A 15,531-nucleotide genomic window follows, 5' to 3' on the forward strand; every position below is an offset into this window, starting at 1 on the left:
GTGACTGGCGGGGCTAGGCGCTCATACCGCTGTAAAGGGGGGCACCGTACTGCCTAAAACGATATTCTATCTGCGGGATCCACTCGAGCACCTTAATCGCAACGTTCACCCACGCCCATTCCCGTGGCGTGCATGCTAGATCTAGAGTCTATTGCTTTTGACGGCGACCTCTTCCTCCGCCTCGTTGATACAACACTCTGAGCAGAACATAACTTGTGCCCCGCATCTATACTGCTGCACAGCTTAGGGACAAAATAGAAAAGCCTGACAATGGCCGCGCAAGTTCCTGTTCAAACGATCCATAGGGATCCCCAGTTGTTGTACGTGCATCGCTTTCCCAAAGTGCCTCCAGCGCTCTCATGTCGCAGGCAGTATTGGTCTCAAGCTGACAGGACTATCATAGCTACTGGATACTGGGCCCCATCACAGTCGTTATGGTGAGCTTGTACCGGCACTTCTTCTTTTCCCTCCAGGAGTTTGCACACGCTGACAAAGCCTACCGCGCATTGTAGATTCTCACCGGCATGCTCCGGCACTATGCGGCAGTTCTGATGGCCGTCGCGCCCAAAAAGGTCGACGCCAAGGCGATGCGTGAGCAGCGGTCTCTGCTACACGGCATCAACGTGCGCAGCAACTACCATGTGCTGTCTAAGCGGTCCTTCAATACGCGCCGTGACACGCTGTCCTCGGCCTACGAGTCCGGTGCCTTTCTCAAGGCCCCCGAGAGCCGTGGCCAGGCGCCCCCGAACCCCATGACGGATCCTAATGCCATGGAGGGCATGATGGGCATGATGAAGAACAACATGGCCATGATAGTCCCCAACACGCTCATCATGAGCTGGATCAATGCTTTCTTCAGCGGCTACGTCATCAGTAAGACCTGCCAACCTATACATTTGCAAGCTCAAGACGCAAACGTGGTGGTTTGCTGACCTTAAAAAACAGTGAAACTACCGTTCCCGTTGACCGTCAAGTTCAAGAGTATGCTCCAGGCTGGTGTTGCGACTCGTGATATGGATCCGCGATGGATGTCTAGTATCAGCTGGTACTTTCTGTGTATCTTTGGCCTTCAGTTTGTTTTCAACTTTCTGCTAGGCAGCGACAATGGTGAGTTTGCTTTCTTTGTTTAGCCTCCTTCATCTACTCAATATGTTGCTCGAAGTCAGCGTATTTAGTTGTTGATACAAGCCTCGTCTATCAGCCGCCAACCAAATGGCTCAGCAGATGGGCCAGATGGGTCCTCAAGCCCCTCAGATGTTCGGACCAGGTGTCGATCCGGACAAGCAGTTCCTGGCCGAGGCCGAGAACCTTGCTGTCATCGAGCACTACTCAGTTCTTGATGACGTGGAGGACAGGCTGCTGGAAAGACTTGGCGCGTGATACATGAGGGCTTGAAAAAAACTGGTTCACATCTTCGATTCCACACACAGCAGCCGGCGCAGTTATTCATCTACCTCCATATCGCCATTTTCAACTTTCTCTTCCTCCACCACGCCACCACCATCATCGCCCCACCAAAGGCATACACCCAGGCCCTCTTCCTTCATGGTACCCGTGATACGGTAAGGGGGCTTCTTCTCCGGAAGCTCACTGCCCTCGATAGGTTTTGTGGGAGTTTGGTCTTGCCACTCCTCGGAGCTTACGCGAAATCGGACCATTTCGTGGATGTCATAGTACATTTCTTGGTCCTCCACATGCCATACCCAGAGAGACTGGTCATGGTCGCTATCGGCTCATGATGTCAACAGAACAGCGCAGTTAGAGAGGTATGGGGCGTTAGGTTGGGGCTCGACGTCACTTACAACGTTGCTCCCTCGGGCAGCTCGTCAAAGGGGACAAATATGTCATCAAAGAAGTCGGTGCGCACTGGATGGTCGGGGTCAGCACGTATACAGCTGCTTCGTCTAGTGGTCTGAACAGGAGTACATCGGGAGCAATACGAACAGTGTATGCCATCTTTAACACATCGACTTATCCTTCCGAACAGAACCTCTCCCTTAAATGGCCTGAAGATGACCAATCGGCACTCGACTTGTCGTTCAAAGTCAACATTGTCAGTGGCTAATGTCGGCACCCGCGCTGGTTAGCTAGCTGGAAGGTAGACTCGGGTGCTCACCGTTGACATTCACGAGACCGTCACCATGACCTATGAGACCCTCGGAGGCCCATAACAGATCGTACATGCAAATGCAGAGTCCCACTTTTTGAATAACCTAGAGTACGTTTTGCGTGTTTGGGTAACCTTAGCCGCTCAGATCTCACCAGATAGGCAGGAGCCAAAGATATTAGTTGGGTTGCTCTTCTCACTTTGTTGCAGTATTTCTCGTTTAAATTGTCTTCTATGGCATCGATGCTCAGTTTGGCGAACTGAGCCGGCTTGATTTGGACCAAGTCCGCAATCTTGGTCTGGTCCGATTGGTTTTTTTATCGATTTTTTTTTTCGGTCAGACACACAGCCCATTCATTTAGGTTTATATTTTTGTATCCCTCTCCCTGTTGACAGTTCACGTTCCCCGGTTGCGGTGTCCCAGGCCCGATGTACGTACCAGTATGAACATTGTAAAATCCGGCGCTATATCTCAATTGATATGAGATCAAGGCTAGATAGACCGAGACAAGGTAGGGAAGGTATAGGTAGGTTGGTAGTACGTAGGTAAGTAGGTTGTTGCTTTATCGAGCTATCTTCCCATTGCTGATAGTGGAACAACTGGTAAAGTGTTTTTCGAAAACACGAAACGCAACAACGAATATTAAACAACAAAAACAACTGCTTGCTCGCGGATATTATCCTGCAGGTGCTAACTGCAATTACCAAAGTTTGCGACAACGGTCCAGTGAGTGGTGACTGCAGTTCAATGGGCCCATTATAATTTTTGTAGCTGGACCGCGCCGCCTTCGCCGCTCCACTTTCAGGTAACTCCACTCTGGAAGGAGCGCCAAGTGATCCGGGCCTCACAGAAGTTGAGGGCCTGAAAGTCCTGAAGTAATGTACCTTGATTGCTTACCTCCCAACTGACTGCATCCAATCTTTGGTAGCTTCGTGGAAATCTTGAATCGGAGTCCTGGTGCACTCGCAATCAACTTCTCCCGGACAGTTTTGCTCGCGGCCGGCTTGCGAATTCTACCATTTACTACGCAGAGCTCCAAGGCCCGTATCCCAATTTGCGTCTTCGGAGAGTTAATTGTGGACGTAGTTTCCTGAAACTCAATATCTCCCCGTGAGGCTTGGTTAGTTTTCCATAAGCATCACCTTGTCTGCGGACCTCTTTTGAATTTTGCCACTGGTCATTTTGGAAAAGCTTTTGCGATCTTCTCTTCTCTGAGACAGATAACACTTTTCACGGAGGCATCTGTTGACGACGTGCTGTGAGCATAGCTTTCGAATCACCCACCACGATGGCAACATACGGCTACGGCCCACCACCGCCTCCTCCAGCTGGCGCTCCTCCACAAGCTTACCAGCAACAGTACGGCCAGTACCAACAACCACCAGCTACGGGGCATGTTCACGGAGGCCATGCTCCCCGAGGAGGTCGGGGCGCCCACAGCGGACGCGGCGACTTTCACGGCTCTCCACCGTCCTACCCCTATAACAACCAACCGCAGCCCCCTCCTAGTTATACTGGGCCACACCATGCTCCTCCAGTGCGTCGCTACTTGTCAATCTTCTACTTGCTTGTTTTCTCCTCTCCTCGATGCTATGTGCTAACTGTGATTTCTCTTGCAACAGCCTCCACATACACCCTTAGCCCCCCAAAACTACCATCCCAACTACGCGCCGCAGCATTACCAGCAGCCTCAATATGCCCATCAGCAACAATACCCCCATCAACAACCACAGCAACCCCCACAACCGCCGCAACAAGCGCCTTATGCTCATCACTACCCCTCGTACCCTCAGGCCCCAAATGCGCCTCCTCATCAGCCGTGGGGAGGCCCTGCAACAGCTGGTCACCAGCCTGCGGGCCCTGCTCATTACGGATCAGGACGTGGTCGGGGCGGGCACCAAGGGGACCGTGGCGGACACAAGCCAGCTGCTGCTATGGGCCCGCCGCTGCGCATGGGTTTCGATAACCGCGGTCCAGAGCCGCCTGCTTTAGTGAGCAGCGCTACTGTCTATCCTCCTCAGCCTTTTGGGCCTCCCCAGGGGGGGGCGCCGTACGCACCACCGCCGTCTTATCACCCAGGCTATCCACAGCCTGGCCCACCTCACATGCATGCTCCTGGCCCCCCTCACTACGATCCATATCAGTCTGGCCAGCACGGTGGTGGTCGCTCTCACGGACGCGGTGGCTTCCACAATAGCAACCGTGGTCGGCCTCATACTGGTGGCGACAAGATGCGCCACAATAACCACAAGAAGCCCAACGGGGTTCCCTCCACGCCTCAAGGTGGTCATCAGAAGCCTGATGCACCATCCGCAGGGAAGAAAAAGAAGCGCAAGACGAATACTCTTGGACTCACCCCTGGTGATGAGTCCGATGATGACTTCAATGAAGAGGCGAAGCTTGTCGAGCTGATAGGCCCAGATGCCCCCAAGTACGTTTGTTCCTTTGTTTTTTTTCACTTTTATGTTTTGTGGCGGATGAGCTTGCGTTTGTATCTTCCTTCCAACACATTTTCTTGTTAGGATGCGTATTGACCAAGACACACTCCTCACAGTCCCACCGATATTGCTGCATGGATCGCAGAACGCAAAGCCAACTTCCCCACGCAGGCGCGCATCAAAGCCCTGGCTGCAGCTGCGGCAACCTCAAACGGCGAAAAGGCGAAAGACGGCAAAGATGCCGCAGTCTCGTCACTTGAGAAGCAGAAGCTCAAGGCAGAGAAACTCAGGAAGCAGCTTGAAAAAGTAGAATCGAGTATCAAGCGTAAGAGGGAGCAGCAGGACGAAGGTGATGACATGAGGGATGTCAAGGCCAGTCCTTCCTCCTCTGATGATTCCCAGTCGGACTCAGACAAGCCTGAGGTTCTGCCCAGCCGCCCAGCCGTGCCACCGCCGTCCAAGAAGGCGGATCCCTCAAAACACTGCAAGTACTACTCGACGGGTGGTGTATGTGGTAAGAAAGGCAAGTGTCGCTTTGTTCACGACGAGGCAGTTCGATCTGCTGCCCTGCGGGAGCGCGAGATGAATGGCGGCAGAATGACACTCCAGCAGCGCCTGACATTGAACGACAAGGATCAAGAGGATCTCACGATTGTCAAGACTCTTCAATATCTCAAGGAGAAAGGCCTAATTGATCAATCGGGCAGTACGCCCAGCTCGCAACCAAACAGGTCGGAGACAAGTGCCGACCTGCCGCCTCGCCCAGCTGTCGTTGCTACCTCATCCCGCGCATCAGCGGATCCCTATCAGGGGTGGGACCTAAATGGCTTTGGCAACTCGGGAGCGAGGGACTCGGTCTAGAGGGCCAAGTACCTGGGGAATCTGTCATGATAGGTGTTTTAAAGGCGAAGTGCCCTGAAGCTATAAGATGACGGTTTCTTTTCCCTGATTTTTTGTCTGTACCAAAAACTTTTTAGTTGTTGTCATACCCTTCTTTCACCCCCTTTCTTTTTCTCTCTTCTATTTTTAACCAAAGCATTTGCGCTGCCAACATCTCTAATTGTCGATAATTTGTGCCACTTTGGCATTTTTGTGTTTATCTCTATTCACGATTTATTAGGTTTTCTCGCTCTTTATGCTTACAGAGAGGGATTACGGGCACACTGCAACTTCACGTTAGCACCCTGGCCTTGGGCCAATGTCAACCATCGCATAACCCTTTTCGCTGATGGACTCTAGAGAGTTTTCCAAATCAGAGTATCAGGGACTTCGCATTTTGATTTTAATTTTGATTTGTAGTTTGGCATATTTGCTCCTTGGGCACCTCACCAGTGCGTGGTTACTTGCCGCAAAAATCGCAACGCAATGTGGGCAAATGGCAAACATCAAGGCACAGAGTGGCTCACTGTCTTGGGCTGACGGCAAGTGCAAAACATTTTGTTACAGTAAGAATTGGCATTCTCCATATACCCACGGTTTTATTCCAAGTAGCAAGCTCCCTTCAGAAGAACTCGACCACAGCATCATTTCCGTCGTGGATGCTATCAAAAAAAAAAAAAAAAAACTTGATTAAACACTAACAGACAAACGCTTATGCTATCCACCAACTCCCCGCAATCTAATTGATAAATTTGATCTTCTCGTCTAGTTATTTCCTGCAAAGCATTGTATAGCCGTAGTTAAATTACCAACTATCAGCGCTCAGGTCATTTTCCAAATATCTTTCTAGATCAAGACTCATAGTGAGAAACTCGCCAGGGCAGCAAAGGCAACCATTGTAGATAGAGTGAGTAAGTTTGAAAACTATCGCCGTCTGGACATAGCTTCCAGGAGCCGTTGTTTCCGTTCCTCTTTGGCGAGCTTGAGTCTCTGCTCTAGGGCTTCTTGTTCGCGATCTTCACGACGGCCAAGTATTTCGGCTCTGTGCTCTTCCTCGTCAATGTCTGAAATGCCCGCCTCCATATCAGATTCATTATCAGAGGCGTCAGCATATCGTGGTCCGCCGTAGCCGTTCTCGTCTTCCTCGTCGTCGTAGTCGATAAAATCGTCCATATCTTCATCGTCTTCGTAATAGCGGCTTTGGCGGGACCGGTAGTCCCGTGATCCATTGCCACCAGCTGAGCGATGATCAGCAATTCGTGAGCTTGTGGAAACTTGCCCGGGCTTCTTTGCGCCGTTAGGCTTTGGCCGGGCGGTGCCCTGATACCCTGTCGTTGCTACGGCTGCCTTCTTAACCTTTTTCGCCTCGGTGGCCACTGCTGATTCCTTCTTGCCATTAGGGGTAGGCCTTGCTCCCGGTGCACCAGGACTTCGTATCCTCCCATTGGATCTATCTCCGTTCCTGGAGGCGGATGGCCCTGCTGTTCTGCCTTTCTGTGCAACCGCCCCGCCCCTAACGCCGTCCCTTCCGCTGGGTGCTGGACCGCGTGCCGCCTCTGATTTTGGATCTGTCCTTTGACGGTTCAGTGGTGGTTTCTCGACAGCTTTGTGCTGAATTTTGCCAATAGGTCCTTGACTCTGCTGCGCCTTTGCCGCACGTGCCATAATCTCAGCAAACGAACCCTTTTTGGGAGCAGTTTTGGGGGCAGCGCCAGAAGTAACCGGCCTTGCCGGTATGGGCGGTGGCCTAGGTCTTTGGGCTGATGCTGTTCCCTGACCAACACTTGCAGAACCCCTGGCAGCAGATCCGGTTGTCCTCCTGTTCGGGTCGGACGTTCCTTGATATGTTGGTCGTGAAATTGATGCGACCAAGGGAGAAGTAGGGACAGCAGTAGGGCGAGAGGTTGTAACAGGGAGTTTTCTGGGGGCTGTAGACGTCACCGTCCGTGCCAACTTGTCACCACCGTTTCGGAGATCATCGTCGGCCTTCCTCTTGGGATTCAAGTTGATTTTGGACGCGTCGGCTGGTTTCGGCTTTTCGCCCGTAATCGACGCGAGCAAGTCGACAATCTGCACGAAGAATTAACCAAGTTGTCAGCTTCTGGAGGGAACGTCAAGCACTCTCGGATTCTACGCCTCCCCGAGACTTACTGGCATTTTGATTTTCAAATGCGGCACTACGGCCGAGGGCCTTTTGTCGATGCTTGACTTGCGAGGACGATCCGGGCGTGCAGTTTTGAGTTCGGTGCGAGCGTTTCGTCGGGTAACGCTGGTGAAAGATCTTTTGATCAATGTAGTCGTGGCCTTTATTGTACCTTTTTTCAATGCAGGCGAAGTCGGTAGGTTTCGGAAATGTGACGGTAATGACGAAAGGCGGCGGCAAAACAAGAAAGGGTCATGAGCGAACGCGGACCGAGTGAAGAAAAGAAAAATGCGCACCAAAATGAAGCCCGTTGACCGCGGGACGTTTGGGTTTGTACCCAAAATGAGGTAAGTGTAAAAGTAAGGTGGACCGGTGGTAATTATTGAGTGTAGCGATCCAAACAACGGACAAAGAAGTCGCTGGAAATTTGCGGCGTTGGGGCTGGGTTGCAATCAAACAAACTCAGTAGCAGAGCAAAATCTATAGACAAATAATTATGTAAGGCGAAAGACAAGGCCAAGTCTTGAATGCAGGGTCATCAATCAATCAATCAATCAATCAATCAAAATTGTATCAGCAAAATGAAGAAGATAAAGCGAGAGAGAGGGGTTGGCAGAAGATGCAAGAAGCAAACAATAAACAGTTGGCACAGGGTTCAAAAAGAACCTAAGAAGTTTTCGGTTCATTGGGCGGCCTTCCCATCCAAGCCACGGTACAGTAGATAAGTCGCCTACCTCTCCTACCGGTAGGTACCCTGAGCCAAGGCAAAAAGAAAACGAAAAAGGTAGGGATGTTCTCACTTCTCAGCCCACCTGCGGTCACCAGTCCCGTTCCATTTGGGCGAGAGGCGCGTGCTGCTGTGGGTCCGTGATGTAGAGTCCGATTCGATAGAATGTGTCGCGTTGAGGGACTACTTACAAGAACGTCTAAGGGAAATTCCACGACTTGAGTCACGGCAGACATGGGAGTAGATAAATAAAGTAAGAAAATACTTCTAGAAAATGCGGTTACCGAGTTGATGAAGAAAGTCAATTATGATCAGGATACAGTGTAGACCCTCAACTTCAAAATTGGCTATGCTGCGGTCGGGGGAGTTGCTGCAAGGAAATCAGGATGCAAAAAGGCTGCCATGCACTCGCATCGGCTACTTTATGTATCATGTAGGATGTAGGAGACCGCTCAGGCAACGGCAGCGATCAAGCATGTCAGTGCTTACCTCTAGTGATATATAGTACGCATCTTTTTTGCCAATCATGTGACCTCAGTATATCATTTTGCGGCGCACCAGTCCAACTTGTGAAGAATAGAAAAGGAACAGAGTCATGACGTGAAGGCGTCACTGAATCTGTTTATTTGCGAACCTTCAGGTCTACAACCGTGATTATTGTGATAGTATCGACGGTCTGTACTCCATGCTGCATCTACGTGAGGTACAGCTTTGAGGGAGAAATAAATGTAGGTATTACCTGTACATTTTATTTATTCGAGAAAAACAAACAAACCAAAACGATGCAGCGATCACTACCGGCGTCATCCGGAATTGAAACGGCGCGCGTTGAGGGGGGCCTTCTTGTTCGGACACACACGGGGCCGCCAAAGTGGGGCCCATACGGCTGCCCATCCCTTGCTCTCCAATACCCTGGTCATGTGACTCGAAATTGGAGACTCACAAAGATGCTTTGAAACCCCGCCGGGAACTTTTTCTCACAGACACAATCAGTCGACCTTATCATCGCAAAATCGACAAACCTCAAAAAGAACTCGAAGAGTCAGTCTCCCTTGCGGTTAAACTGATTGATATCTCGTGTTCTCTAAACCTTCAATAAGTGAGTTACTGCGCACAAAGCCGACTATACTGAGCACCAACGCGAATTGCTCACGTTGTCGCCTAACAGATCTTGGCTTTCGTAGGAACCCAATCTTCAAAATGAAGCACCTCGCAGCTTACCTTCTTCTCGGCCTCGCCGGCAACGAGTCGCCCTCTGCCAGCGACATCAAGACCGTCCTCGAGTCCGTCGGTATCGAGGCCGATGACGAGCGCCTGGAGAAGCTCATCTCTGAGCTCAAGGGCAAGGACATCAAGGAGGTATGATATCGCCTCCTACGAAGCTTGTTGACAACGTCATATAAAGGAACTATCGCTAACGTGAATAATTTCTACTACCACAGCTGATCGCTGAGGGCTCTGCCAAGCTCGCCTCTGTCCCGTCCGGTGGTGGCGGTGGTGGTGGTGCCGCCGCCGCTGCTGGTGGCGCTGCTCCCGAGGCTGCCAAGGAGGAGGAGAAGGAGGAAGGTATGTTTTTTTTTCTGGATTGTTTTACTACCTCATTATCACCATGGAGTGTAGCGCTGACCAAGCTTCCCTTCGATTCAGAGAAGGAGGAGTCCGACGAGGACATGGGCTTCGGTCTCTTCGACTAAGCGACACGCCATCACGATACGGGAGTCGATCAGATCATGTATACGACTTTGGGAACAAGCAAGATTGGACTGGGTCCCGTCACGTCGTCACGACCTGCATTATGAACTGGCTTGGAGGATCTGATGTCAATCGGTTTCGTTTAGGCGCGGATATAGGGGATAAAAGTAAAAAAATTGGTCGGCAGATACCCAGGAACTCGGCTCGCTTCGTTTCTCAAATCACCCCTCAGTCTCGTGCGCCAGTTTATGTGATGTGTGCACGTCGTAGGAAGGTGGTAGCCTACCTACCTACCCAGTGTTCCACATGGGCTGAAGCTATGCGCCGATCAGCTCAAAAGGTATGTACAACTGGACTTTTTGTTACATGTGGAGATTTCGAATCGCTGGTAATTTCAACAAGTGTGTCCGCTATTGCCAAAAAAAACAGGCGAAGCTTACCTAAAGCAATGGTGGTGTTTCGATTATACTTGGATAGCAGCAAATCACTGCTCATGGGTGAAGTTTACCATGTGAAGTTTGCTGCTTCGCGTACAATTGTCCCACATGCCCAGTTGACAGGCACTTAGTAATCAATTATTTCCAAAGACCTTCTGCACAACTATTTTGGGTACGGGCATTAGGTTGAACTATCTACTGCACAAGCTTTGGTTGACGTTCAACTGGTCAAGTTCCAGGAAACTTAGTCAATTGCTTGACCGGGATGCGCGTTGTAAGATTTATCTCCATAAGTAGTTGGTTGCGCGGCAACCATTCCCGAGGCACGCTATTGGTGTACCCACATTCATGAGTCCAGTTTTGTACACATCGGCAGTGAAAATGTAACCATGACTTTCGCGCTCCGTTGCTCACCTCTTACCTAGGTACGAATTCGTGCATTGGCTGCTCTAATTGCCTTTCCTACCAGGCTCTCCGGAGTTTTGGTCTCTTTTTTTATTGTTTTTGACACGCCGAACATATTTGGAGCGTTTTTTTGTCTGTATCATTGTATTTTATCGCGTTTGCCACCCCATAGTCCCCACGGCACACGCCATCCCTTAAGGTTGAGGCACGCGTCGTGAAGTAAACACAACAAATACCGACTCCAACTCGGGAAACCTTCCCACACCACCATCTCAAATATGTCCATCGTATCACCAACGCCTATGGGCGGAAGCCAGTTCACGACATTGGGCAGGCGGACGTCGACGAGGCAGGCTTTGAGGCGCCCGCCATCGCGACAGCAACTATCCCATCGGCCAACGTCCGACTCGAATCCGATTGGCAGTTCTCGAGCTACAGACAGCAACCTCCAGGGTGGCGCACAAAAATACGTCAACGACAACGACAGCTCCGACGAAGAGATTCCCGTGCCTATGAAGCTCAGCGCTCTCACCAAAGCACTCCTTGACGATGGCGGTCCCTCTGCTGCTGCTGCCAATGCGGCCCAACCAGCAGCGATTCCTACGCGCAACATGAGCTATCTCGATCGGGGTTTGGAGCATAAGGACTCAGAGAGGGAGGTCAGCACCTTGCGTGAAAGTCGTCGCAATGTGCGGGCTGGCAGCGCGCAGCTCACCTCGTCACCAAACCGCGGTGTTGAGCCCAGCTCTGCTCCAAGGAAGAGGGTTGTCCGTCTAAGCTCCACCAACGTAAGCGTCAACACCACTCCTGGTGGGTCTAGCCTTCAAAGCAAGGTTCGGAGGTCATCCACTCATAAAAGAGCGCCGAGCAAGGACAGAACGGATGAGAGAAACAAGGTATCGGGCCCCGAGCCGGTCGTCAGTCAGGACTCTACTGCAGCCGCCGACTCTGTTGCTGGTATAAATACCCCTGTTTCCGGCGCCAGGAGAGTGCGCATTGTTTCTAACTCCTCGGCCACTCGAGGTAGGACGCATGGGTCTACTCTCAGGTCGTCCAGCTCGGCCGGCACATCTCGGCTTCCCAGCTCCGCTGCGCACAGTGACCATGAGCAACCAGAAGAGCCGAGGACGGAGCACAGGACAAGGACATCACTGAACAACAGCAGCGGCGCCAACACCGCAAGGAAACCTGACGATGCCGCTCCTCAGAGCTTGATGCGCATGAAGCGAATCGGCCAGCTTCCTGGGAGCTTTCTTAGTGGTCCCGCCCGCCGAGGTAGGAGACGGCAGAGCGATGAGGAGGAAAACGCACCAGCAGATGAACAATATCCGGATCAATATATGCATGGACTGCGGGAACATGAACCTGAAAGCATTGCGAGGCATCAGCCTGGATCAGGTGCCGGCTCCTCATTTCGCCTGTCCAGCTATAGAGACCAAGCTGCCGCATCCGGAAGCCCAGTCAGCATCAAGGATCCGGCACGAGCTGCGCTCCGTAACAAAACATCACCGGGTTCCTCTGCAAAGACAGACGCCGAGACTAATAAGGAGAACGTTCCGCCTGAAGAAGCACATGAACCCGCACCCGTCTTTCAGCCGGTGCTTCCGTCCGCACTTGACCAGGAGAACGCCGTCTCAGCCGCTGTTGCTAGGTCAAAAGAAGTCATTTCCATGCATGAGAAGTTGGCCAGCAGAGATCCTGCGCCACTCCCTCAAGTACAAGCACCTGTGATACCAAAGCAAAGGGCGCCATCACCAGACCGCAAAGTTCTCTCTCACATGAGCAGAAATACCCCATTGAGGCCAGCCCCCCCTCCTCCGCCCAAAATGAGCGTATTGGATGCTGTTACTTCCACCGCCGGGGCCGCTACCACCGCCCAAGCCATCAAGAAGCAGCGAGTGCTTCTCAAGGTCAACGGGCGGGCATATAATAGGCTGGACTGCATTGGTCGAGGCGGCAGTGCAAAGGTCTATAGGGTAACAGCTGAGAACGGCAAGATGTTTGCTCTCAAACGAGTGTCCCTTGAGAATGCCGACACCACGGCGGTCAAGGGATTTTTGGGCGAGATTGAACTGCTCAGACGCCTTTCCGGGGTTGACCGCGTCATCCAAATGTACGACTCTGAACTCAACCAGGAGAAGAAGTTGCTCAGTGTGGTAAGTCAAGTCCATGTTTTCTCCAACATATTCTCCCCGACATGAGATCCTGGCAAATTCAATAAAGCATTTAGCTAACTCGATTGGATGTGAATCTTCAGCTTATGGAGATGGGTGAGCTTGACCTAGGCGATCTGCTCAAATCAAGGCATAGCCAAGAGGACTATAAACTCGACACTGTCTTTGTTCGCTTCATATGGAAGGAGATGCTGGAGTGTTTGCAGTCCGTACATGCCTGTGACATCGTTCATTCCGATCTCAAGCCAGCAAATTTTGTCATGGTTAAAGGGCGACTGAAGCTCATAGATTTTGGCATTGCTGGCGCCATCCAGACGGACGAGACGGTCAACGTCCACCGTGAAAATCAAATAGGGACGCCAAACTATATGTCCCCCGAATCGCTCATGGACTCTGCTCACTATTCAGCCACAGCGGCCAATAACGGACGTCCTGACCGATCACTCAACCGGACGAGGGTGATGAAGCTGGGCAAGCCCAGCGACGTCTGGAGCTTGGGATGCATTCTATATCAACTAGTATACGGAACGCCGCCCTTCGGGCATATCCCAAACCAGCTGGCTCGCTGTCAGGCCATCATTGCGTGGGATCACAAGATCAGCTTCCCCGAGAAGGGCGCCGGCGGCGTCTTCGTCCCACCTTCGCTCGTCCGAACGATGAAGAGGTGTCTGATTCGCGACCAACAATACCGGCCGACCTGCGAGGAGCTCCTCACAGAGACTGACCCTTTCCTCTATCCGCAAGAGGTCGACATGGACCGCGTCCTGCCCATGACGGAGGAGCTTCTGGCAAGGGTCATCCACAGCGTTGTCAACCGCTGTCGCGACCGCATGCCGACCGATGGCGAGCTCATGACGGCGTGGCCAAACGCATACTGGGCTTCGGTGAAGAAGAGTGTGGGGAGCAAGGAAGCGAGATCGTGACGATAATAATGAATACTGTAATGATGGACGAAAAAGTGCTTGTTTGTTTACATTATACCACCAACCCCCTCAAGTTGGATTTAGTAGCGGGGTTGGTCTGTTTCTTTTTTGCTTCCTGCTTAGCTGGAACCTGTCCTTGTATTTCGTCATGGCGTTTCTTGTCAATATCCATATTGCGTTTCTTGCCATTTTTCAAACTTAATTCACCCTGTACAGCTTGATTGTGTTTATTCCCTTGTTTTCGCCATTACAGTCACTTGTTAGTCGGAACAAAAACATGTTTCTCACTGGCTACAAAGGCATTATTGAAACAACATCACATTTCGGAGCGTCTTGCATTTTACCAATACATTCGACAAGCTACCTAAGGAGGAAGGAGACTCCGACCAAAAAGAATTCGCCTCGATTCTATATTTTTATACACGTGTTGGTAACATAGTCGATACAAACGAAACATATTATGGCTCAAAAAAGAAGCCATTTCCTTCAATACTCACCCTAACCAAGCTTAAAAGTCAGGCCGAGCCGATCAAAGTATTCGCAAAATGTCATTCCCAGCTTTCACCATCTGACTCCCCATTCTCAGGACCAGACAATGCCAGTGTCGCTGTAACCCGGTGCAGAAACGGGCTTCGGGGCAGGCTCTTCGGGGAGCACAATCTTGAGCTCAGAGATACGGATGGTAGTGTAGAAGTGCTTGCTCTTGATTGTCTTGGCACGTCTAGTTCTCTGCTTCTTGACAACCTTGAGGCGGATCGGCTCCGAGTCGGTGCCAATGACGGTGGCGCGGCACCTAAACAGGTCGGTGCTGACATAGGGCTTACCCTGCAGGGTGAAGTCGCGCGAACCGATGGTGGTGGCTCGGTCCAGGCGGAGCGTGTCGCCGGGGAGAACCCCGGGCATCTTGAAGGGCAGGCGTACAGAGTCGCCCGGGGTCACGAGGTACGGCTTCCCATGAATGTGCACCGTTATGTAGTGCTTCGGCTGGGCGGCGAGGAGCGGGAGGAGGTCTGGGATAGAGGAGAGTGCTGTCTGAGGAGCGGCCGATGGGTCGGTTGCCGTTTGTGGTTTCGGAGGTAATGAAGACGCGCTGATGGTTGCATCTGAGGAGTTGGATTGTTGTGCCTTTGCCAGAGATGGCTGCTCAGCGACGGGCGCCGACGTGTTGAACCAGTTTGCGTGTTGTAACCGGAGCCTGCTGGCAGCAGGAGCCAGCGTGGATGTAGCCGGCGCTGCAAGCCTCGGGACGGACGACCTCAGGCCCCCTAAGCAGCGCAGCAGTGTGTTGTTCATCTTTTTTTTGTCCCTTGTATATTCCGCATCCGTGCCCGGTTACTTAATTTTTTTTCAGGTTTTGTGATGAGGCCGGCCCTTCCCTTCGTGTGTGATATGTTGGGTGAGCCTTCCGTATTCGGGGCGGCTCAATTGACGGTGGATTTTTTTGCTGCCGTCAGGGTGGCCCGCACCACATAGGATGGTCCGAGCTTCGACAGCTCAAGCCCGCAGACCATAAAATGCGTGCATGTATGCATGATGTGCGCCGAAACAAAGACATGGGCACATCAAAGGGGACGAGACCAAGACTTTGTAGAGGAAGTGAAATGC

The 15,531-nt window shown here is 51.7% G+C and overlaps 8 protein-coding genes across 8 annotated transcripts; 5 read left to right on the plus strand and 3 right to left on the minus strand.

The window, feature by feature from the left end:
- Window positions 1-134: 134 nt before the first annotated feature.
- On the plus strand, window positions 135-2,675 carry MGG_10831 (transmembrane protein 111). The gene is made up of 5 exons (XM_003713385.1): window positions 135-320; window positions 404-437; window positions 513-873; window positions 946-1,107; window positions 1,202-2,675. The coding sequence occupies exons 1-5, from the start codon at window positions 271-273 to the stop codon at window positions 1,378-1,380; spliced, it is 786 nt and encodes a 261-aa protein (XP_003713433.1). The 5' UTR covers window positions 135-270; the 3' UTR covers window positions 1,381-2,675.
- MGG_10830 (DNA-directed RNA polymerase III polypeptide) lies at window positions 1,095-2,822 on the minus strand. Its single transcript, XM_003713386.1, has 6 exons — window positions 2,547-2,822; window positions 2,308-2,406; window positions 2,117-2,213; window positions 1,945-2,031; window positions 1,803-1,866; window positions 1,095-1,725 (listed from the first exon to the last, which is right to left on the minus strand). Exons 1-6 carry the CDS (start codon window positions 2,556-2,558, stop codon window positions 1,443-1,445), a joined length of 642 nt encoding a protein of 213 aa, XP_003713434.1. The 5' UTR covers window positions 2,559-2,822; the 3' UTR covers window positions 1,095-1,442.
- A 185-nt stretch (window positions 2,823-3,007) lies between these two features.
- Window positions 3,008-6,246, plus strand: MGG_10829 (uncharacterized protein). Its single transcript, XM_003713387.1, has 4 exons — window positions 3,008-3,228; window positions 3,377-3,645; window positions 3,731-4,539; window positions 4,663-6,246. Exons 2-4 carry the CDS (start codon window positions 3,397-3,399, stop codon window positions 5,405-5,407), a joined length of 1,803 nt encoding a protein of 600 aa, XP_003713435.1. The 5' UTR covers window positions 3,008-3,228; window positions 3,377-3,396; the 3' UTR covers window positions 5,408-6,246.
- Window positions 5,918-8,136, minus strand: MGG_10828 (uncharacterized protein). The gene is made up of 2 exons (XM_003713388.1): window positions 7,577-8,136; window positions 5,918-7,495 (listed from the first exon to the last, which is right to left on the minus strand). The coding sequence occupies exons 1-2, from the start codon at window positions 7,580-7,582 to the stop codon at window positions 6,350-6,352; spliced, it is 1,152 nt and encodes a 383-aa protein (XP_003713436.1). The 5' UTR covers window positions 7,583-8,136; the 3' UTR covers window positions 5,918-6,349.
- Window positions 7,869-8,444, plus strand: MGG_15526 (uncharacterized protein; the record flags this gene model as incomplete). The annotated part of the gene is made up of 2 exons (XM_003713389.1): window positions 7,869-7,915; window positions 8,318-8,444. 2 exons carry the CDS (start codon window positions 7,869-7,871, stop codon window positions 8,442-8,444), a joined length of 174 nt encoding a protein of 57 aa, XP_003713437.1.
- Window positions 8,445-9,264: 820 nt separating this feature from the next.
- MGG_10827 (uncharacterized protein) lies at window positions 9,265-10,287 on the plus strand. Its single transcript, XM_003713390.1, has 4 exons — window positions 9,265-9,394; window positions 9,480-9,654; window positions 9,738-9,861; window positions 9,943-10,287. The coding sequence occupies exons 2-4, from the start codon at window positions 9,496-9,498 to the stop codon at window positions 9,987-9,989; spliced, it is 330 nt and encodes a 109-aa protein (XP_003713438.1). The 5' UTR covers window positions 9,265-9,394; window positions 9,480-9,495; the 3' UTR covers window positions 9,990-10,287.
- Window positions 10,288-10,842: 555 nt separating this feature from the next.
- MGG_10826 (TTK protein kinase) lies at window positions 10,843-14,391 on the plus strand. The gene is made up of 2 exons (XM_003713391.1): window positions 10,843-12,985; window positions 13,087-14,391. The coding sequence occupies exons 1-2, from the start codon at window positions 11,108-11,110 to the stop codon at window positions 13,924-13,926; spliced, it is 2,718 nt and encodes a 905-aa protein (XP_003713439.1). The 5' UTR covers window positions 10,843-11,107; the 3' UTR covers window positions 13,927-14,391.
- MGG_10825 (54S ribosomal protein L49) lies at window positions 14,191-15,368 on the minus strand. Its single transcript, XM_003713392.1, has one exon. It carries the CDS (start codon window positions 15,217-15,219, stop codon window positions 14,509-14,511), a length of 711 nt encoding a protein of 236 aa, XP_003713440.1. The 5' UTR covers window positions 15,220-15,368; the 3' UTR covers window positions 14,191-14,508.
- Window positions 15,369-15,531: the final 163 nt, after the last annotated feature.

Source organism: Pyricularia oryzae, chromosome 2 (genome assembly GCF_000002495.2).
Source record: "Pyricularia oryzae 70-15 chromosome 2, whole genome shotgun sequence".
NCBI classification, from domain to species: Eukaryota; Fungi; Ascomycota; class Sordariomycetes; order Magnaporthales; family Pyriculariaceae; genus Pyricularia; species Pyricularia oryzae.